The sequence below is a fragment of the Diabrotica virgifera genome, chromosome 7 (assembly GCF_917563875.1).
Source record: "Diabrotica virgifera virgifera chromosome 7, PGI_DIABVI_V3a".
In the NCBI taxonomy this organism is placed as follows: Eukaryota; Metazoa; Arthropoda; class Insecta; order Coleoptera; family Chrysomelidae; genus Diabrotica; species Diabrotica virgifera.
In genome coordinates this window covers 230,555,508-230,575,175 of record NC_065449.1, presented here as the reverse complement: position 1 = coordinate 230,575,175, position 19,668 = coordinate 230,555,508, and the positions used below count along the sequence as shown (strand labels likewise).

The window sequence follows — 19,668 nt, the reverse complement described above, 5'->3', positions numbered from 1 at the left end:
CGGTAGTAGCGAGGAATGATCTCCGGATCGGAATATAGGGCTATGTTGATTTAACGTAGCGAGATTGTTATTGTATATGTTATAGTCAAAGCCCGAATTTCAGGCACTCCTAGGTTTGACTAGGCAATCCTCAGGTCTGACTGACGGTCTTAGTCAAAGCCCGAAATAAATTACAGTTTCGGCCTTTGACTAGGCCAACTTAGGATAGACTAAGTTGGTTAGGCAAAGGTCGAAATTTATTTTATGAAATCGGGGTTTGACTAGTCAAACCCCGATCAGCTATTAAAATGTCGTAATTTGTTAGATTAGGTTTAATAAAACGTCATTTTTTAATTTTAATGTTTATTATTTTGATATTGTTGTAATTAAAATAAAAAAAATTAGTATTTATTCTCACATGTTGAGGCATTATGGCATTTAGAGTTGCACAATACGTTAGACCTTTTACACTTAACATGATTTTAAAGATTATTTCATTCATAGGAGATTCTGACCTATAGAAAGCTACAGAAATCTGAATTAAATCGATAATTTTTTATAATCTCCCGTCGTTAAGTATATTACGTCAGATGCCCTTCGTTGCTACGAAAAAATACATTCAGTGACATTAATGACAATTAATGTTTTAAAAATTACAAAAGTGATGACTTTCAATCGTCAAATATTTATAAAAACTGTGTGTTTAATGGTACTTACATAAATAAATTACAATAAAATTTGGGTTTTTAACAGTTTTATTCATGAAATAATCGCAACAAATTGCACTCGACCTCTGAAATTAATATAGAATTTTTGTTCTCGTGACACTTTGACATAATTTCACTCGCCTTCGGCTCGTGAAATTAAAACTGTCAAAGTGTCACTCGGGAAAAATTCAATAATTTCAGAGCTATTGTGCAATTACTACTGAGCATTTCTTATTGCAGTTGCATTTTATACAGCCTTGTCCTCCAAATTTAGAATCTTTTGTACTAATTTCTCTTAGAGACAATTTAACGTCTGGAACATCTTTAGAAATTAAGAAAATTCTGTTTGCATTATCTTATTTGATTTCTTGAAAAAAGTGTGTTTATTTTTCCATATTTCGTCTATTGTTTGATCTATCTACCAACTCTATATAAACCGTCAATTGTTTGATCTTGTATGAAGTATGATACCCAAAATATTTCGGGCATCTCCTTTGGCTCTAGCAAAGCTGGCGATAGGTATTTGTTAGTTTTTCCGATCGAAATTGGAGTAAATTTTTTTTCACTTAATTGTTTCATAGGATTAGCCTGGTGATGAATACCTTCAATCGCCTTTCCTTTATTTATTTTAATCTTTTCTGTCTCTACACAACGCATGCATGTATCTTTTCTTTCAAAACCTTCATAGTATGCACCAAGTGTGCTGTCAACGCACACAACTTGTACCACCTGATAACAAATTATGCACGTATGTACGTCAGAGCTATCTTTTTGGCAAATACAACAAACCACATCTTAAGAAGTAATCTGAATTGTTTGACAATGTTCTTCTTCTCCTAGTGACGACGGTCCAGGGGCTTCGTTAGTATTATGGTAATCCTTAGTTTTTTTCTCCGATTGCAATATCTTCTTTCACAGTTGACGATGACATTCTCATTCCATCTGTTTGTGCTAAAATAAAATTCATATACTTAGACAAACCAAATTACGTGTAAATAATATAATTAAACTCCGTTCGCTCAACTCAGACGCACTTACTTACCTCACAATATTAACAGCTCAAAGAAAGTTTCATTAAAAAAAGAAGAATTATTGGAAATATTGGGAGTGTAGGTATACTAAACTCATACAAGTCTGTGGAATTTATTTCCTCAAAATATTTTTATTCTGTGTAAAAAATTTAATAATTTTTTTAAATATTTAATGTTAAATAATTTTCTCATTTGTTATGGTGTAAATAAATTATAATTATTTAAAAAACTGTAACAATACCTATCCCCAGCTTTGATAGAGCTAAAGAAGATGCTCGAAATATTTTGGATATCATACAAGATAAAACAATTGACGGTTTATATAGAGTTGGTACGAAATACTGAACAATATGCACACTTTTTTCAAGAAATCAAATAAGAGAATCCAAAGAGAATTTTCTTAATTTCGAAGATGTTCCAGAGGCTAAGCTGTCACTAACAGAACTTAATACAAAAGATTCTAAATTTGGAGGACAAGGCTGTATAAAATGCTACTGCAATAAGAAATGCTCTTTAAAATCATGTAAGTGTAATAGACCTTTAAACGCAATTTGACGTATTGTCAACTCTAAATGCCATAATGCCTCAACATGTGAGAATAAACACTATTTTTTTTATTTTAATTACGACAATATCAAAATAATAAACATTAAAATTAAATATTTATTTTCATAAAATTAAATTTCGACCTTTGCCTGACCAACTTAGTCTCTCCTAGGTTTGACTAGTCAAAGGCCGAAACTGTAATTTATTTCGGCCTTTGACTAAGACCGTCAGTCAGACCTGAGGATTGCCTAGTCAAACCTAGGAGTGCCTGAAATTCGGGCTTTGACTATAACATATATAAAGATACTGTTTATCGTATTATTTTAATATGATCGGATAACTGTAATAAAGTTTAATATTCTTTTTCCTTTGCAGAAGGTGGAATTATATTTTATTTTATTTGTTTTAAACTGTATATAATTATCTTTAATATATTTACTTGATTTTTAACTTGTGTTTTACTGAGTCTGTCGTCTTGAAAGGACTACCCGTTACAATGGCGCCCGAGCAGGGCAGGTAACGGGTAGTTCTTCTAAGGACGACAGACTCAGTAAAACACAAGTTAAAAATAAAGTAAATATATTAAAGATAATTATATACAGTTTAAACAAATAAAATATAACTCCGTCTTCTGCAAAGGAAAAACAATATTAAACTTTCTTACAGTTATCCGATGATAATAGCAACATTAAAATAATACGATAAACAGTATATTTATATACAATAACAATCTCGCTACGGTAAATCAACATAGCCCTATATTCCGATCCGGAGATCATTCCTCGCTACTACCGCACACTGCGATAACGGTCATGGCAAGACTCCACGTCACTGCTGTGGCGTCCGCCTAGGCATAGTTCCACCTCAATATACGGTGCATCTTTGCCAAGCCAGATATACTAGTTCAACACGCTAGCAGCAGCTTTTGAGTCATGGTTAGTTCAACACGCTAGCCACGACTGATTATCTCATTCTCCTAGCTCGCCTTAAATATGCTCTCGATGCCCTCTCCTTCGGTTTCCCCCAGTGGTGCTATGTGCCAACGCTGACACTCCTCCGGTCGTCTCTGGTAAGGCAGCTCATCGCTTGTCGAGGTATCATATCGTTACATACTCATTTTTGTAAGAGCGCATCTCCTCATTGAAAACTCGAGCAAACATAGTGCACAGATCAAATTCTCGAAAACAAATGTTAAAAATAAATATTCTCCTTTAACAACGTTTTGTTTAACTGTTTGTTTTTTCGGCAAAAACACGCTTTAACTTGAAATGTTATGGGTTTGTAGACACCTAAAGGAGACGATAGACGAGTAGATATAACATTCTACTAAAAATTAAAAATTCATTTTAAACTTTTTTTTCTGTTTCAAAAACTATGCGATAGTTTTTGTGATTAGTGTATTTAATTATCAAATCCTAAAATAATGTTTTCATCATTTTTTTAAGTATCATCAAATATATATTTTTTATTTGCCACTAAACATGAAAAATGACATAGGTCACCATCTTAAACATTTTACTCAAGTCCTTTCCTAGTAAATATATTTTATAAAAACATACAATAAAATAAAAACTGTACTCATCACAAAATATATGTATATACTTTTAATGTACAAAACGTGTCACTACTAGAAAATTGTGGTACTACTAAACCCAAGTGTATGTATCAAACATCAGAATTCTAATCAAAATACTTGTTTGCTTGCATGTCCGCTTTTTGCACTTTAGGTGTGGACTTTTGGCACAACGATATTGAAAAATGGGTAGAAGCTACCGTAGAGTATGATCCGAAAAAGGAATCAGGTTGGTTGTCTTTAACGCTTTTGATTTCTTTCAATTTACAGCATAAATCTTTAGTTTATAGAGTTAGATCAAAAGATTTTACCAAGTCAATCAGAATTTACATTAACATTAATACGGGAAAATTCTTAATAGTTGACTAAAGATCGTAATAATAAGTTAAAAAGCTTATTTTTGCAGAAGGCATATTTTCATAAAAAAATCCAACAGGATTATTTAATACTCATCAAAACGTTTTCGGTCCTATTAGACCATCATCAGTGAATCTTCATTAAATTATGCAAGCAGCCACATAATGTATCATTAAAAAGCATTAACTTTGCAATTTACTTCTTAAATAAACTTGACATAATGTCTGGTTCACATGGTTCCAGTCCAGAATTCCAGTAGAGCGCTGGAATGACTGGAATTGTGATCCTGCACTGGAATGTACCATTTCATTGATCAATCCAGTCCAGTTGACTGGAATGACGGTCTATTTTTCATTCCAGCTCGCCCATTCCAGTGCCACTAGAATGGTGTGAACGGACAATACAGTGCTTGGTATGGTGTGAACGGACAATAGGGTTAGCGATTTTACAACTTTTGAATGACTGAAATAATATGGACGATATAATCCAGTCCAGCATTGTACTGGATTAACTCACTGGATTACTGGACTCTAATAATGTATCAGGACATTAATCCAGTCAGTTCGGCGCTGTGGAAGATCATATCCTCCACATTATTCTAGTAATTCAAATGCTTTAAGATTGGTAACACTATAGTGACAATGCTTTAATGTCATAATCAAGCACTGGGTTGGCAGTCCACACTATTCCAGTGGCACTAGAATGGGCTTGCTGGAATGAAAATAGACCGTCATTCTAGTCAACTGGACTGGATTGATCTCTGGAATGGTTCAGTAAAGTGCAGGTTCGTGTGAACCGGACATTTAGAGACAATCTTGGTGCTCTACTTGAAACTAGGTAATGCTGCAAGGTGTGTTGCTGATACAGCGGGTGGAAGCCAGTTTTCAGATACGACATTCTGTCTAACCATCAACATTGTGCTAATAAGTTTAAGTTTAATTTAAGAATTAAAATGTAAATTTAAGATTTTTATACCTCTTAAATTATGAGTCTGCATGGATGCTTTTATGAAGACCCACTTATGATGGTCTGATTAGACCACCAAAAATGTGCTGATAAATATTAAATAATCCTTTTGGATAGTATTACATAAATGTACCTTCCACAAAAATAATCTTTTGTATGACTTTTTTGTTTTTAATAAAAATTTAAATTTCTGTACCATATTTTTAAATATCTAAACAATTAAGCAACGAGTTAAACACTATATGAATTATTATTAAACGTATTTTAGGAAGACACTAATTAGGTCACTGTAGGATCAATATTATTAAATACCCCTTGTGGGGCAAATTGAAAAATTTAATAGCATGATGTTTAATCAATTAGTTTGTACATTGCATTTTGTGTAAGTATTTCGTAATACTGAACTGAAAATCGTTGACAAGCATTGTGTAATGTCAAGATCTTCTTTTGATCAAGTACCTATATAACTTAATGACATTAATAAATGTTGACATGGGAGAAGGGTAATTTAAATTTTAGTATATTTCTGAGTAATATACTGAGTAATATACTGATAGTGGCAGAACAGTTATAAAATAAATTGGTTCACATATTCTTAGTTTTGTTTCTCAGTTTTTCTATTAATCTTTACAAAATATCTTAAGTAGATATTACATTTTTGAACCATTTCTTCATTCGCCTGTATTCGTCTTTATTCTGTTAAGTTATTCGCTTTTTTACATATTTTAACTACAGCTGAGTCTATCACGCTCTACACCTCCATCACAACAATATTAGGTTTGTTCCAACTAGATACAAAACCGTTCTTGAATCGGTGCGCGCATGCGCAATAACGAATAATTATGCGCAGTAACACATTTTTCGTTACTTCGCATACTCGTAACCGTTCAAGAACGGTTTTGTATCGAGTTGGAACAAACCTTATGTATCGTGTAAATAATTGCGCAATACATTTTCTTCCAGGTCATCCCCCTCCCCCTGTTCCATTGCATCTTCGATTACTTTCTTCCAATAGTATTTTTGGTCTTCTAGCTGTGTTTGGACATCTGTTGTGATTAATTCTTTCCACGTGTCCATACCATATAAGCTTTCGGGTTATTATTCTATTAAATGAATAACTTTAAAAGAAAAGTACTTTAAAATTATGCAAAGTATTTAATTTATAGCTGATGGCTCTTTGTTTATAAAGCCATCTTCAGAATTATGATCGGTTTTAAAAAATATTATAAGTGAGAGATTACATCGTTCAAAAAAAAGAAAATACTTTATCATCAAAATTTAAAAACTTTAAAAGATATTTCAAAAATCATTAAAAAGGCAGCACAAAAAAACACATTAAGAGGTTTGGTCATGATTCATCTGGAGTGAGCTGAGATGACATGTAGACTAGTATTTCTATAAGTCAACATAAATAAAGTGGAATCTGGATGAGAATCACCCGGTAAAATATTTATTTTTTCATAATATTTTTTTATATATAGCCTGGTTTTTTTTGTGATGGAACATTTTGATATAGTAGGTTCATTGTTAAATTTCTTAGTCAACTCATTATTTGGATTTTATGTAGATTATTACATGTTTATTGAATATTCATTCAAGGAAAATTATAAATATATTTTTTGGTTAGACATAACCAAACATATGCAATTCTCAATTAATATTGGAAATACTTATTATTTCTCTGTAGGTTTTAAATTTATTGAACATCCAATATTTTTATAAATTCAATATATTTTTACAAATATATTCCCTCAGATAAATCATATTCAAATTTCACATTCAATGTCATTATTTGTTCATATCTTCACAGCCAAAATAGTTCAAGGTTACCTGAGATTAGTTTTTGCTCCATTTAATGGTTGCTTTTTCTGTATTACATATTTCTTCTAAAAAGGTTTTTCTCATCTACTTATTTCTTCTTCTCTGTACTTTTTGCTCACCGGTTTATATGAGAAATAAAACGAAGGATATATTTTTAGCCATTTGGAAGAAATATACAAAGTCATAGCCCTTAAAACATCTTGAGAAGCCCTGAGACAGCCACAGCCAAGTCAATCATGGCAGTATGTCTATTTGGTAGCAAGCTATGGGAGCGTTCCAGCTCAATTTTCGTCTTGGCACCTAGGTCTACAGGAGGCATGGGGTCGCACCATTCCTTTCTTGTCTCTTTTCAACTGATAGTCTAATTGAGAATATATTATCCAGATAGGATCTTCTATCTCAGAAACCACTTTGGTTTTCAATTTCTTCCATTTATCTTTTAAAAATCATTTCATATTAAAATTAAAAAATGATTAAAAAAAATTTCATGTCTTTTATGCCATTTCTTTATAAATGACTGTCTTATTACATTTTTTTATAATTTCAACTGTATGACTTTTACTAATTTTTAGCTCAATTTTTTTAATTCCTTGTTTTATCTATATTTTATAATATCTTTTATATAAAACTTTTCTTCACTTCTCTCTCACAGTATTTCTTCATTTTATTTATTCCGTCTTATTCCTTGATGGAGCTTGTTTAAAGTTTCGATATACAGGTTTGCGTTGATATGAACTCTAGGTTCTGTAAACTCTATGAGCAAGGAACCTGCTTTAGGATGATAAATGGTGTATCTTTGACCATGACTTGTTCTACTGTATAAATACGATCTATAAAATATACATGATTTTTCTGCTGTACATTCTACTTGGTCTTCTCCAGTTGCTTTCTTATATATGTTTCCAATTTTTGCTTAAGTTTTTTACGTATAATCTACCCATAATCTACACCGAATCTTTACTAGTTTTATTTTTTTTTTTCTATTTTCTTTCTTATACATAGACGTAATATATGCTTGCAAATTTCGTCAATATAGATATATTGTCCTAATTACGTTTCCTTAAATTCAGTTTTCAGTTTTCATCCTTCTGTCCAGTCCAGTGTTTTATTTTCATTTTTTCTTGTCGTCAAGGAATGTATTTCTATTTTGTGGTTTTCTTGCTGTAATGCTCTAAAAACACGTAATATATATTTACCTTTTCAAAAATTTTACGTGAATGAAACTAAACAAGCTGTACACTCTTTTTCAAAGTATTTATAATTGGTTTATAATAAATTATGAACTGCTATACTCTAGTAAATATCTGGATAAACTCGGGACCTATTTCGTCAGACATTCTGTTAATCGGTCTCAATTAATATGTTAATGGCACAGGTTTTTTTATGATTTGTAAAATCACTACCGAAGTATATGTTATTTTAATTTTTGTATGCAATCAGTACATGATCAATTACTTTGTCATTTGTTTAATTTAGTCCAGGCGGGATCTGTTTTGTATTGGAAAATTTTCTATTTTTGAGTCTGTTTTTGTACTATTTAAAATCACTTCAGGATGAACCTTGTATTAGTCCAGAAAGCCACTGCGCATCCGCCAGGAAAAATATTCCGATTCGGATTTTTTGCACAATCTTGCTCAGAAAAACCCCTTTTAACAAATTTGCATGTTGCCAGGACCAAAAGTGGGTCAAAAATTTTTTAAACGTTTTTTTTTGTTTTTTCTTAAAATTATTTTTCTTGTATGGAACAAAGTTTTTTTAGGTTTTTTGGTCTTAGTGACTTTTCTCTAAAGTTGATAGTTTTTGACATATAAGCGATTAAAAATTGAAAAATGGCGAAATCGGCCATTTTTAACCTTCAAAAACTATGTGAAAAACTGAAAATTTGAATGTTGCCAAGGTAGGTAGATATTCTTTGAACATCGATTGATGAAATCCGAAAGAGTTTTTTGCAATACAATATTCAAAATTCCTTTGTTTTTTAATTGCTAATCAAGCGTGCGCGACACTATTTTCCACCGTTGCATGTGTATTATACAGTATGGTGCAAATGAAAGGAATAAAGTCGTTATTTCGTAAACCGGCGACTTTAAGAAAAAATCCCGAAACAGGTCGATTTTTATTTTTAAGTTATGATATTATGGCATATATGGTATACTAGTGACGTCATCCATCTGGGCGTGATAACGTAATCGATGATTTTTTTAAATGAGAATAGGGGTCGTGTGCTAGCTAATTTGAAAGGTTCTTCAATTCTCTATTCAGTAGTATAAACATTTACATAATTATTTATACAAGGTGTCCAAAAAATTTTTATTAAATTAAATTATTTGACAAAAAAGAAGTAGAAGGACACCCTGTATAAATAATTATGTAAATGTTTATATTACTGAATAGATAATTAAAGAATCTTTCAAATGAGCTAGCACAGACGTCAGATTGATGACGTCACTAGTATACCATATATGCCACAATATCATAACTTAAAAATAAAAATCGACCTGTTTCGGGTTGTTTTCTTCAAATCGCCGGTTTACTAAATAACGACTTTATTCCTTTCATTTGCACCATACTGTATGGAAAATTGCACATGCAACGGTGGAAAATAGTGTCGCGCACGCTTGATTAGCAATTAAAAAACAAAGGAATTTTGAATATTGTATTGCAAAAAACTCTTCGGGATTTCATCAATCGATGTTCAAAGAATATCTACCTACCTTGGCAACATTCGGGTTTTTAACCCGAATTTATATACAGTATGTCCCTGTAAGTTGTATCCATATGGAAAACTTTTTTATTATTAATTTTACGAAAAAAAGTTATTCTTCATAAAAAGCTCTGCAAGATCCAAAACCTAAGATTTAACCATCAAATATCAAATTTTTTGAATATTATACGAGGTATGTCAAAAAGTTTGAATTTCACTCAAGAGTAAAGTAGCTTTATTTTTCACAATATTAAAAATTGCTATTATGAAAAGTTGTTTGGAATTAAAAACTACATTCTAGTATGCAATTACATCCTTCTAATTGAATTTTTTTTTGTAAATTATGGATAAGCAACATCACTACTTGGGAAAACGTATTCAAAAAGAAATTAATCAACTCCTCCATGACCAAATCAAAAATTAAATTTTAAACTTTTTGAAATCGGCAAAGTATTATAGCATAATTTTATATTGTACACCTGATATTTCTGGGGTGGAGAACAGACGACTATTGTTGCACGTTTTGTCATTTAGGTTCCTGTTCACAAAGTGTTACAATTGCAGAACATTTTCTTGGATTTGTGGCTTTACTGTAAACCACTGGCTTAGGACTTACAGAAGTTATTTTGCAAGAACTGAATGAACTAAGAAAACCTTTGAAAGATATGAGAGGACAAGGGTATTATAATGGGGCAAACATGAAAGTGAAGAACTTTTTGTCCCATGTTCTAGCCATTCATCCAACTTAGTCATGAACGATACTGCTAAAGCCGCACAGTTTGCAGTTTCTTTCTTTTACTTGTGTAGTGACAAAAATTTACAACTTTTTCTCAGCATCTATTCATCGTTGGGCTATACTGAAAAATCATATTTATAGCATAACATTGAAACCTTTGTCCGCAACTATCCTGCAATTAGTCCGATCAAATACCAAATTGAAGAAATCTACGATGCTGTTGTAGAAATCACTGTCAATAAAAACAACGCTAAAATGGTTTAAAATAAAATCCCTGATTTTACTTTTCTTTGCTCTGTGGTAATATGGCACGACATTTTACTTCGCATCAACGTAGTCAGCAAATTCCTGCAGAGTATTGATATGGAAGAATGTGTCAACCTGTGAGTTTAGTAGGAAAAACGGAAATCCATTTTAAGTCTCTCAGAAGTGATTTTAAATTACAGGGCTATTTGACAGACGCAAAAGAGACTCATGATTTATCAGATAAATGTTTTAAGCTTTGTGATGCTTTAACTTTTGATGAGTCAAAAGATCTAAAATATGCTGATCTAAAAGATGAACTCAAAGTACTTTCCACGATTGTGAAGCCCAAGAGTACACCTCTAGAGACCCTGAAAATGATTAGAGAGTATGATTTTGATTTCGCACCCAACGTTAGTGTTGCTTTGAGGATTTTATTAACCCTACCAGTGACAGTGGCCTCCGGAGAGAAAAGCTTTTTCTCTCTCTCTCACTAATAAAAAATTACTTAAGATCAACTATGTCACAGCAACGTTTGAGTGCTTTAGCGACAATCTCTATTGAACATGAAATAGCTGAGTGCTTGGATCTTGGAGAATTATTAAAAGACTTTTCCCGTGCCAAAGATAAGTAGAGTGCTACTTACTTAAAAATGTAAGTGTGTAATTATGGATATGGATAGTGAGTTTTTGGATATTAAAACATGTTAATATATAGGAATGTATTAAAATCTCATGAAAATTTTGCAAATATAAATACAGTAGGAAAAATGAAAGAATACCCATGAACGAACATATAAAACACGCTGTATTTTACTGTCACCGTGTCACACAAAAAATTGGCCAGCGCAAGTACATGTAATAATTATTTTTACATGTACTTGCACTGGACAATTTTCTTTGTGACACGGTGACAGGAAAATACAGCGTGTTTTATATGTTCGTTCATGGGTATTCTTTAATTTTTCCGACTGTACAGTCGGAAAAATGAAAGAATACCCATGAACGAACATATAAAACACGCTGTATTTACCTGTCACCGTGTCACAAAGAAAATTGCCCAGCGCAAGTACATGTAATAATTATTATTACATGTACTTGCGCTGGCCAATTTTTTGTGTGACACGGTGACAGGAAAATACAGCGTGTTTTATATGTTCGTTCATGGGTATTCTTTCATTTTTCCTACTGTATGTGTTTTTAAGCGTGTATTGTTCAATTAAAGTAGAAAATGGCATATTAAATAATTTAGCACAAAGCACACATCAATAAAAATAAAATATTGACGATCGCTGAAGTAATGTGGTGAGTCATGGGTCTACTAAGGAGGGGGGCGGCGATTGCCGATCTTGCCCAGGGCGGCAAAATCCCTAGGGCCGGGCCTGACTATATCGGACATTTTCTACCATAAAAGAGTATTTATAGCAAATTTCTATTAGTGTATTGATATATTAGCACAAAATTAATAGTAAAATTTTTAAATAATCTCTTCTTTTATAAATTACACGTAAAACATACACATAAGATCTCCCCCGCTACGTCAAAGTGTAGCACGTTTCCTATAATCATAGTTAAAGCTCCTAACGGATAGTGAATCGGCGAGTCGAAAGTCACAACTCGCTTCAAAAATTTAATTTTCTCGGCTTCCTGTCATCCGACAGGATGATGGCGCATATCATGATTATTGATGCAAGATACATCCTGAAGTGATTCCAGCAAAAAAATGTTCATTATGGTCTGCTGTTCGACAGATCCCTCCTGAACTAATTTCATTTTTTGACAACATACGTTTATTATGTTTCAACATGTCTTTACTTTTAAAATTCCAGAATATAATTAAATTTATTTTAGTAGATTACATTTTTATTTTTGTTTGATATTTAGATAATACTGTGGCATATCGTCGTCTTGAATCTTGCGATTTAGATGTTGATGATGGTAAGGCATTAGGTAGTGTGTGGAGGTAGTTGGTAACTGTATATACAAACGGGGTAATTTTTTCTGCTTTGATTTTTTAGTGCCTTTTCCGTTAAACGCAGGTTGACGATTACTACCGTAAGATATTTTATCTTTGATGGCTACTAGATGTTTAAGGCATATCTTTTTGTGTTATATTCGTTTAGTTTATTATCTTGTGATCAAAAATTTATCTTCCATATAATCATCTTTTTTAATACGACTTATATGGTTTTCCACAATTGCTGATGTTTTGTTTTGAAATATATTTTGCTTCACTCCGAGCTTTCTTGTATATGTCTGTGTTTTCTACTGTATTTTGCAAGTACTTCTGACTACTAGTTTTTTTATCAATTATTGCATTTTACTATTGTTGATTCCATCCTACTAATTCTTTCGTGCTTTCAATATTCTTTTCCTTGCCTAGGATCTCATAATCGTCTTTTTCAATACATATTCTAAAATTCATTCAATAATTATATCTAGTTTTGTATATTTTGTTCCATATATTGTTATAAGTGCTCTTACACTTTCTTGAAGAAAATATACTTTTCTTTTTCTGGTAAAATTTTTGTCTTCGTTCGTCGACACGAATTCGCAATTATTGTCTACTTGGCTTTGTAATTCTTCTTTACTATTATGTAGTCTACTATCGATTTCAATCTTCGAGAACTCCATGTATATTTATAATATATATCTTCTCCCAGTTTCCTCCAACCCATTCTAACTCAACTAGACTTATCTCCATTTATTACTCCATTGCTCTGTAATCTCGATATCCAGGAACCGAAGCTTTTCACCTCGCAATTTTTACAGAATGGATCGATTTGCTTGAAAATTTGAGAATAAGTAGTGGAGAGTCCAAGGATCAAAATCTATATGATGCCGAAAGGCGCTTTTACCATGGGGGTGGTTGCCACCCCATCTCGGGGGGTGGAAATTTTGAATTATATTTTGACCGCAAAAGTTGATAAAAACATTCATTCTAAGCAAAAAATGTTCTATACATTTTTTTGATAAAATTAATAGTTTTCGATTTATTCGCTATCGAAAGTGTTAGTTTTATATCGAAAAAATCAATGTTTTTAGATATACTCATTTACGTTTCACTCAATTTTTGACGTAGCAAAAATGTGTTAACCAAGTTCTTGGGAATTAAATAACCTACAATTTCATATTTAAACATTTTTTCGTATCTCTGATGCTAATCTTTCGATTCTGAAGAAAATTGCATTTTTTACCAAACTACAAAAATTGGTAATTCGCTTTTAACTTCATTTTGTTTAACTAATCATTCCAAGCAAATCAAACTTCTAGAATATATTATTAATATCTACATAAATAAAGAAGAACGAAAAAGGTCATTGAATAAAAACACCGCCAACTTACATTATTATGCTTCCAATTGGATTTCTCCTTTTTTTTTCAAAAAAATATATTGATTTTTAACCGTAACATTTTTATTTTTTATCTTAGAAAAATTGTTAAAAAAGAATTTTGTAGGTTTTTACAAGATCTATAATAAGGCTGTTAAAACTAAATCTTTTTAAAATTCTCAGTCACAAAAAAAAGGTGACTTTGAAAGGGTTCGTAAAGGTGGTTTTTGTATGGTATTACAAGTTTTAATTGTCAATAGCTCACTCAATTTTTACCGCAGAAAAAATTTTTGTAAAGCGAGTTCTTGGGAATTAAATAAGCTTCAATTTCATATTTACACATTTTTTCGTATCCCTGACGCTAATCTTTCTATTCTGAAAAAAAGGACATTTTCTACCAAACTACAAAAATTCGTTATTCGCTTTTAACTCGTTTTTTAAAAACTAATTATTCTAAACCGGCCAAACTTCTAGAACATTTTCGCTGAAAAAAATAGGAACTGACATTCTCTTCATTATAAGTCACTTAATTTTTGAGGTAGAGACTTTTTTTATTTCCGGAGATAGATATTTTTAAATACTTTAAATTAGTTTGAACAAATTGTACTCGAAAAATGCATATTTTTCCCGTCTTTTGACTTTGAAACTACAATATTTAGCATTTGACGAAGAAGAGCTAACATAATAAAGTATAGCTCGATTACTGTTGGTCTTAAAGAATATTTAAAAAAAAAGGGTTTTGTTTATTTTTTCAAAAGGTACATTTTTGGTAAGCAAAGTTGTTTAGATAAAACGAAAACTTTTTGAGTTATTAGCAGAAAACTGATTAAAAACATTGATTTTTTTATATAAAACTGACATTTTTGATAGCGAATAAATCGAAAACTGTTAATTTTATGAAAAAAATGTAGAGTTTTTTGCTTAGAATGAATGGTTTTACCAACTTTTGCGGTCAAAATATATTAAAAAATTTCCACCCACGAGATGGAGTGGCAACTACCCCCATGGTAAAAGTGCCTTTAGGCCTCATATAGATTTTGATCCTTGGACTTCTTCTTCTTCAGGTACCGTCCTCGTTCCGAAGTTTGGCTATCATCAAGGGCTATGCGTATTTTTGATACCGTAGATCTAAATAATTGGCAGCTGCTGCACTTGTACCAATCTCTTAAATTCTTCAACCATGAATGTTTTCTTGTACCAATGGATCTTTTACCTATTATTTTTCCCTGAATAATTAATTGTAGTAGCTGGTACTTTTGTCCCCTCATTCTATGTCCCGAGTATTGCAGTTTGCGCTTTTTAATAATAAGCGCAAGTTCTTTTTCTTTCTGCATCCTTCGCAACACTTCCATGTTTGTCACTCTCTCTGTCCTCGATATTCTCAGTATCCTGCGGTACATCCACATCTCGAATGCTTCTATTTTACTTGTATCGATCTTTTTCAGTGTCCAAGCTTCCATTCCATAGAAAAGAACTGACAGCACGTAACATCTCATGAGGCGAATTTTAAGATTTAAACTTAGCTCTCTTCCGCATAAAACTGTTTTCATTTTGGTAAAAGTAGCTCTAGCTTTTTCTATTCTGATCTTAATTTCTTCAGAGTTGTCGTTGTTTTCATTAATAACAGTTCCCAGGTAATTATATTTTCGAACACGCTCAATTCTTTGATCATGTACGGTTATGTCAGAAAATTTTTTTGGAGATTTCGACACCATCCTTATTTTTGTTTTTTTGATGTTATGTGATAAACCGAACTTTTCGCTGCACTCTACTATTCTGTTTATCAGTGTTTGGAGATCTTCCGGGGTTTCTGCTATTAATACTGTGTCATCAGCGTATCTCAAATTGTTTATTAAAGTGCCATTTATTTTAACTCCTATATCTTGGTCAGCAAGGGCTCTATTTATAATATCTTCTGAATATAAGTTAAACAAGGTTGGTGAAAGTATGCATCCCTGCCTTACGCCTTTTTTGATCTCGAGTTCCTCGGTTGTTTCCCGTTCTACTCTAATATTCGCCTTCTGGTTATAGTAAATATTGGAGATAATAGTAAATATTGGAGATCCTTGGACTATCCACTACTTATTCTTAAATTTTCAAGCAAATCGATCCATTCTGTAAAAATTACGAGGTTTTGTCCTATTTTAAGTTTCATTACTTGGACCATTGGTTACTTTAACCATTACTTTAAGTTATTCTCTATACTCAAAGGTACTTTTTATTAATAAGCCTAAATATGCATTTGACATTACAAAGTACAAAGTTTTAAACATTTTCAAATGCTTCATTCTTTGTACTGAATCTTTTTCATTACCTCGTACTAAGACCAGATCATTGAGTTACAGGATAAACTAAGGAATGAATGCTTTAAACGCCTTACCAAAGAATACTCCATCCAACGGAGTTGGATGGATTATTCTCTGGCCTTACTATCCAATCCATCGTTCTATGATTACCTAGATATGGACTTAAAAATGATTCCTGTTGTCTTTGTAATAAGCTAAAAAGATAAAATATTTTAATAAATTGTAATATAAATATATCCAGCAAATCTATGCAAACCGTTTATAAGTTTAGTAGCTAGGATTAGCAGCACAGAATGATTTATAGGTAGGTAGACAGTTGGCAGAAATAATCAATGAAGATCGTTATAATACGGTATCTTTATAGAGTAAAAAGTAGTTTACGCAGAAATTTGGAGAAAATAACAAGTTACTGTCTTGTAGTCTTGTAATCGAATTGTTTAAGAAAATAATTTTTAATATTTTTAATGTAACTAATCAAGTCAAAATATGGTTTATATACTAACTAAAAGGACCGAAATTATTTTTCTTTGTGGAAAATATGGCGAAAATACTAGAAGAACAGCTACTGTATCTAATGAAAGATACCCATACAAACATGTCGAGCATAAGTATGTCTTAATGATGGTCTGAAAATCTTTGGAAACAGTTTTTTGAACAACTGATCCTGAATAACATCCATCAGGAAAATATCCTCCTTAACACATCTTTCCGTAGGTTGTGTGCATAACACTCTTGATAAGCGTAAATTTTACCCGTATAAGATGAATGAACTAAATGAAGACGATCCCGATCGTAAAGTTTAGATTTTGTGAAATGATAAATAAAAGTAGGCGATTGCATTTTTCTTTCAATTCGCGCTCCACTGTTGTTCTATACCTACATGTTTCGAGGTATTCACCTCTCATCAAGAATACTTGAGGTAGCTCGATCTGAAGTAAAATGCAATATACAGGGTGTTTCATTAATAATTGTCCATATAGTAACTGGAGAAACCTTAGCACAAAATACGAAGATTTAACCTAAAACACTTAAATAAAATGTGGTTCCTTACTGAGTTACAGGGTGTTTTATCTAAAAATTTAAAAATTATTTTTGCTCAGCATTTTATAACTATTCGACGTATCCTTTTCATACTTGGCAGGAAGTATAGTATAGGTACTATACAAGCTACTAAATTATGTTAAACAAACGTTTATGGCTATTACCAGAGGCGTACGACGGGGGAAAGTGAATGGTTGAAGTAAATGGTTGACCCTTTCCAAATTCTACGCCACCGGCGAAATTGATATTTTAGTTCAATTTTTGGATTCTCCAATACTATCTATGAAAATAATATACTCTTCATCCGTAACGATAAAGTCATTAGTTTTCGAGATATTTGAAGTTAAAAATGAAACGACACGGTTATTTTGATCAGTATATTGTGTCGCTTCATTTTTAATTTCAAATATCTCGAAAACTAATCATTTTATCGTTACGAATGAAGAATATTATTATTTACATAAAAAGTATTGCAAAATAAAAAAATTACACTAAAATAGCAATTTCGTCAGTGGCGTAGAATTTGGGAAGGATCAACCAGTCACTATCCCCTGTCGTACGCCTCTGGTAGTAGCTAGAAACGATTATTTATCTTAATTTAGTAGGGTGTACGTGTACAGTACCTACACTGTCTGCCAAGTATGATAAGGATACTCCAAATAGCTTTAAAGTACCTACTGGGTACAAATAATTTTTAAATTTTAATCATATGAATCATATAAATTAATCAAAATAACTGCGCCGTTTCATATTTAACTTCAAATATCTCGAAAACTAATGACTTTATCGTTACCAATGAAGAGTATATTATTTACGTAGAAAGTATTGTAGAATCTAAAAATGGCACTAAAATAGTAATTTCTCCAGTGGCGTAGAATTTGAGAAGGGTCAACCAGTCACCATCCCCTGTCGTACGCCTCTAGTAGTAGCTAGAAACGTTTGTTTATCATAATTTAGAAGGGTGTCTAGTAGTCGCACTTTCTGCCAAGTATAAGTATGAAAAGGATACGTCGAATAGTTTTAAAATTTTTAGATAAAACACCCTGTAACTCAGTAAGGAACCACATTTTATTTAAGTGTTGTAGGTTAAATCTTCGTATTTTGTGCTAAGGTTTCTCCAGTTAGTATACGGACAATTATTAATGAAACACCCTGTATATGGCTCTTATAACATATCTGAGTACTGTTCTTACGATGTCAGTTGGACCAGAAGCATTTTTGGGGTCCTGTCAATAATTCTACGAAGAGCATAGAAATAAAGATAAACCATATAAACATTTGCTTGCTTCAAAATTGATCACTCCTTGTATTAGTCCACATGGACGCGGGTGTGGCTTACTACTTTCTAACGTATCTTATTGGGCAATACTGAAGAGTAATTGGTCAAATTGTTCGGAAGTGCTTAGGCTCAAATCATATCGTTATCTGGTCAAAATACCTTCTCATGTTTCAAAGGCGGCAAGCAATATAAACACTAAATAAACAGTGTCGTCGTCATAACTTACAATTATTTTATTTTTATAATACATTTTTTGTCTCATTTCTTTAGTACTTAAAAAATGAATAAGCACATTAAATTGCATTTGTAAGTATTATATACTTTTAATGATCAATTTTAAATTTTATTGTATTGTATTATACTGAAACTGTATTCTTTATACAGGATGTCCCATATATTATGCGAGATTTAATGACGTCAATTTGCTATTTTCTGTTTTAATACAATATAATATATACTTACAAGTCAAAAGTGACATTTGGAAAAATTGTGTAGCTCATGTTCAAGTAAAATAAAAATATTATCTTGCTTTGTCACCAATATTAATGTCTTCTTCTTCTTTTCCTTCTTCTTCTTCTTGTGTAGACATGACTGTCTGTTTTTCAATGTGGCTCCAGTAAGTTGTCATTCCATCGTTTTCGTGGTCTTCCCACTTAGTTTTGGATCCCGCGTATGAAAAAAAAGTTGATTAATAGCAAGCTGAAAATTTTTGAATAGCTTAAGGGTGTGTAGTTGGAGAAACTTTGATATATGGGAACACTGGAATAGGGGAAGTTTTAATTGTGGAACAGGTTAAAAATTTGGAACGGCCAGACCACGAAAACGGCACATGTATTTTGTCCGACAGAACAGACTTAAACTCTCCGAACAGAGATTAAACTCTCATGCAAAAATCAGCCTACTATTTATCACCAAATGGGCGTTTTAATGAGTGGAACATGTAGAATATGTCAAATGACAGGAATTATGACAGCTGATAAATAGTAGTCTGATTTTTGCATGAGAGTTTAATCTCTGTTCGGAGAGTTTAAGTCTGACCGTTCCAAAT

The 19,668-nt window shown here is 32.0% G+C and overlaps 1 protein-coding gene across 4 annotated transcripts in view; it reads left to right on the top strand.

Moving 5' to 3' along the window:
* Positions 1-19,668, top strand: part of LOC114344042 (calcium/calmodulin-dependent protein kinase type II alpha chain) — a 712,828-nt gene that overhangs the window by 585,175 nt on the left and 107,985 nt on the right. Inside the window, exons 13-14 of one of the 4 annotated variants that reach the window (XM_050655406.1) lie at positions 3,991-4,065; positions 12,547-12,600. The exons of the other annotated variants lie outside the window; for them this stretch is intronic. Coding sequence (XP_050511363.1) covers positions 3,991-4,065; positions 12,547-12,600 — 129 coding nt within the window. The remainder of the gene's footprint in view (positions 1-3,990; positions 4,066-12,546; positions 12,601-19,668) is intronic. 4 annotated transcript variants of the gene reach the window in all.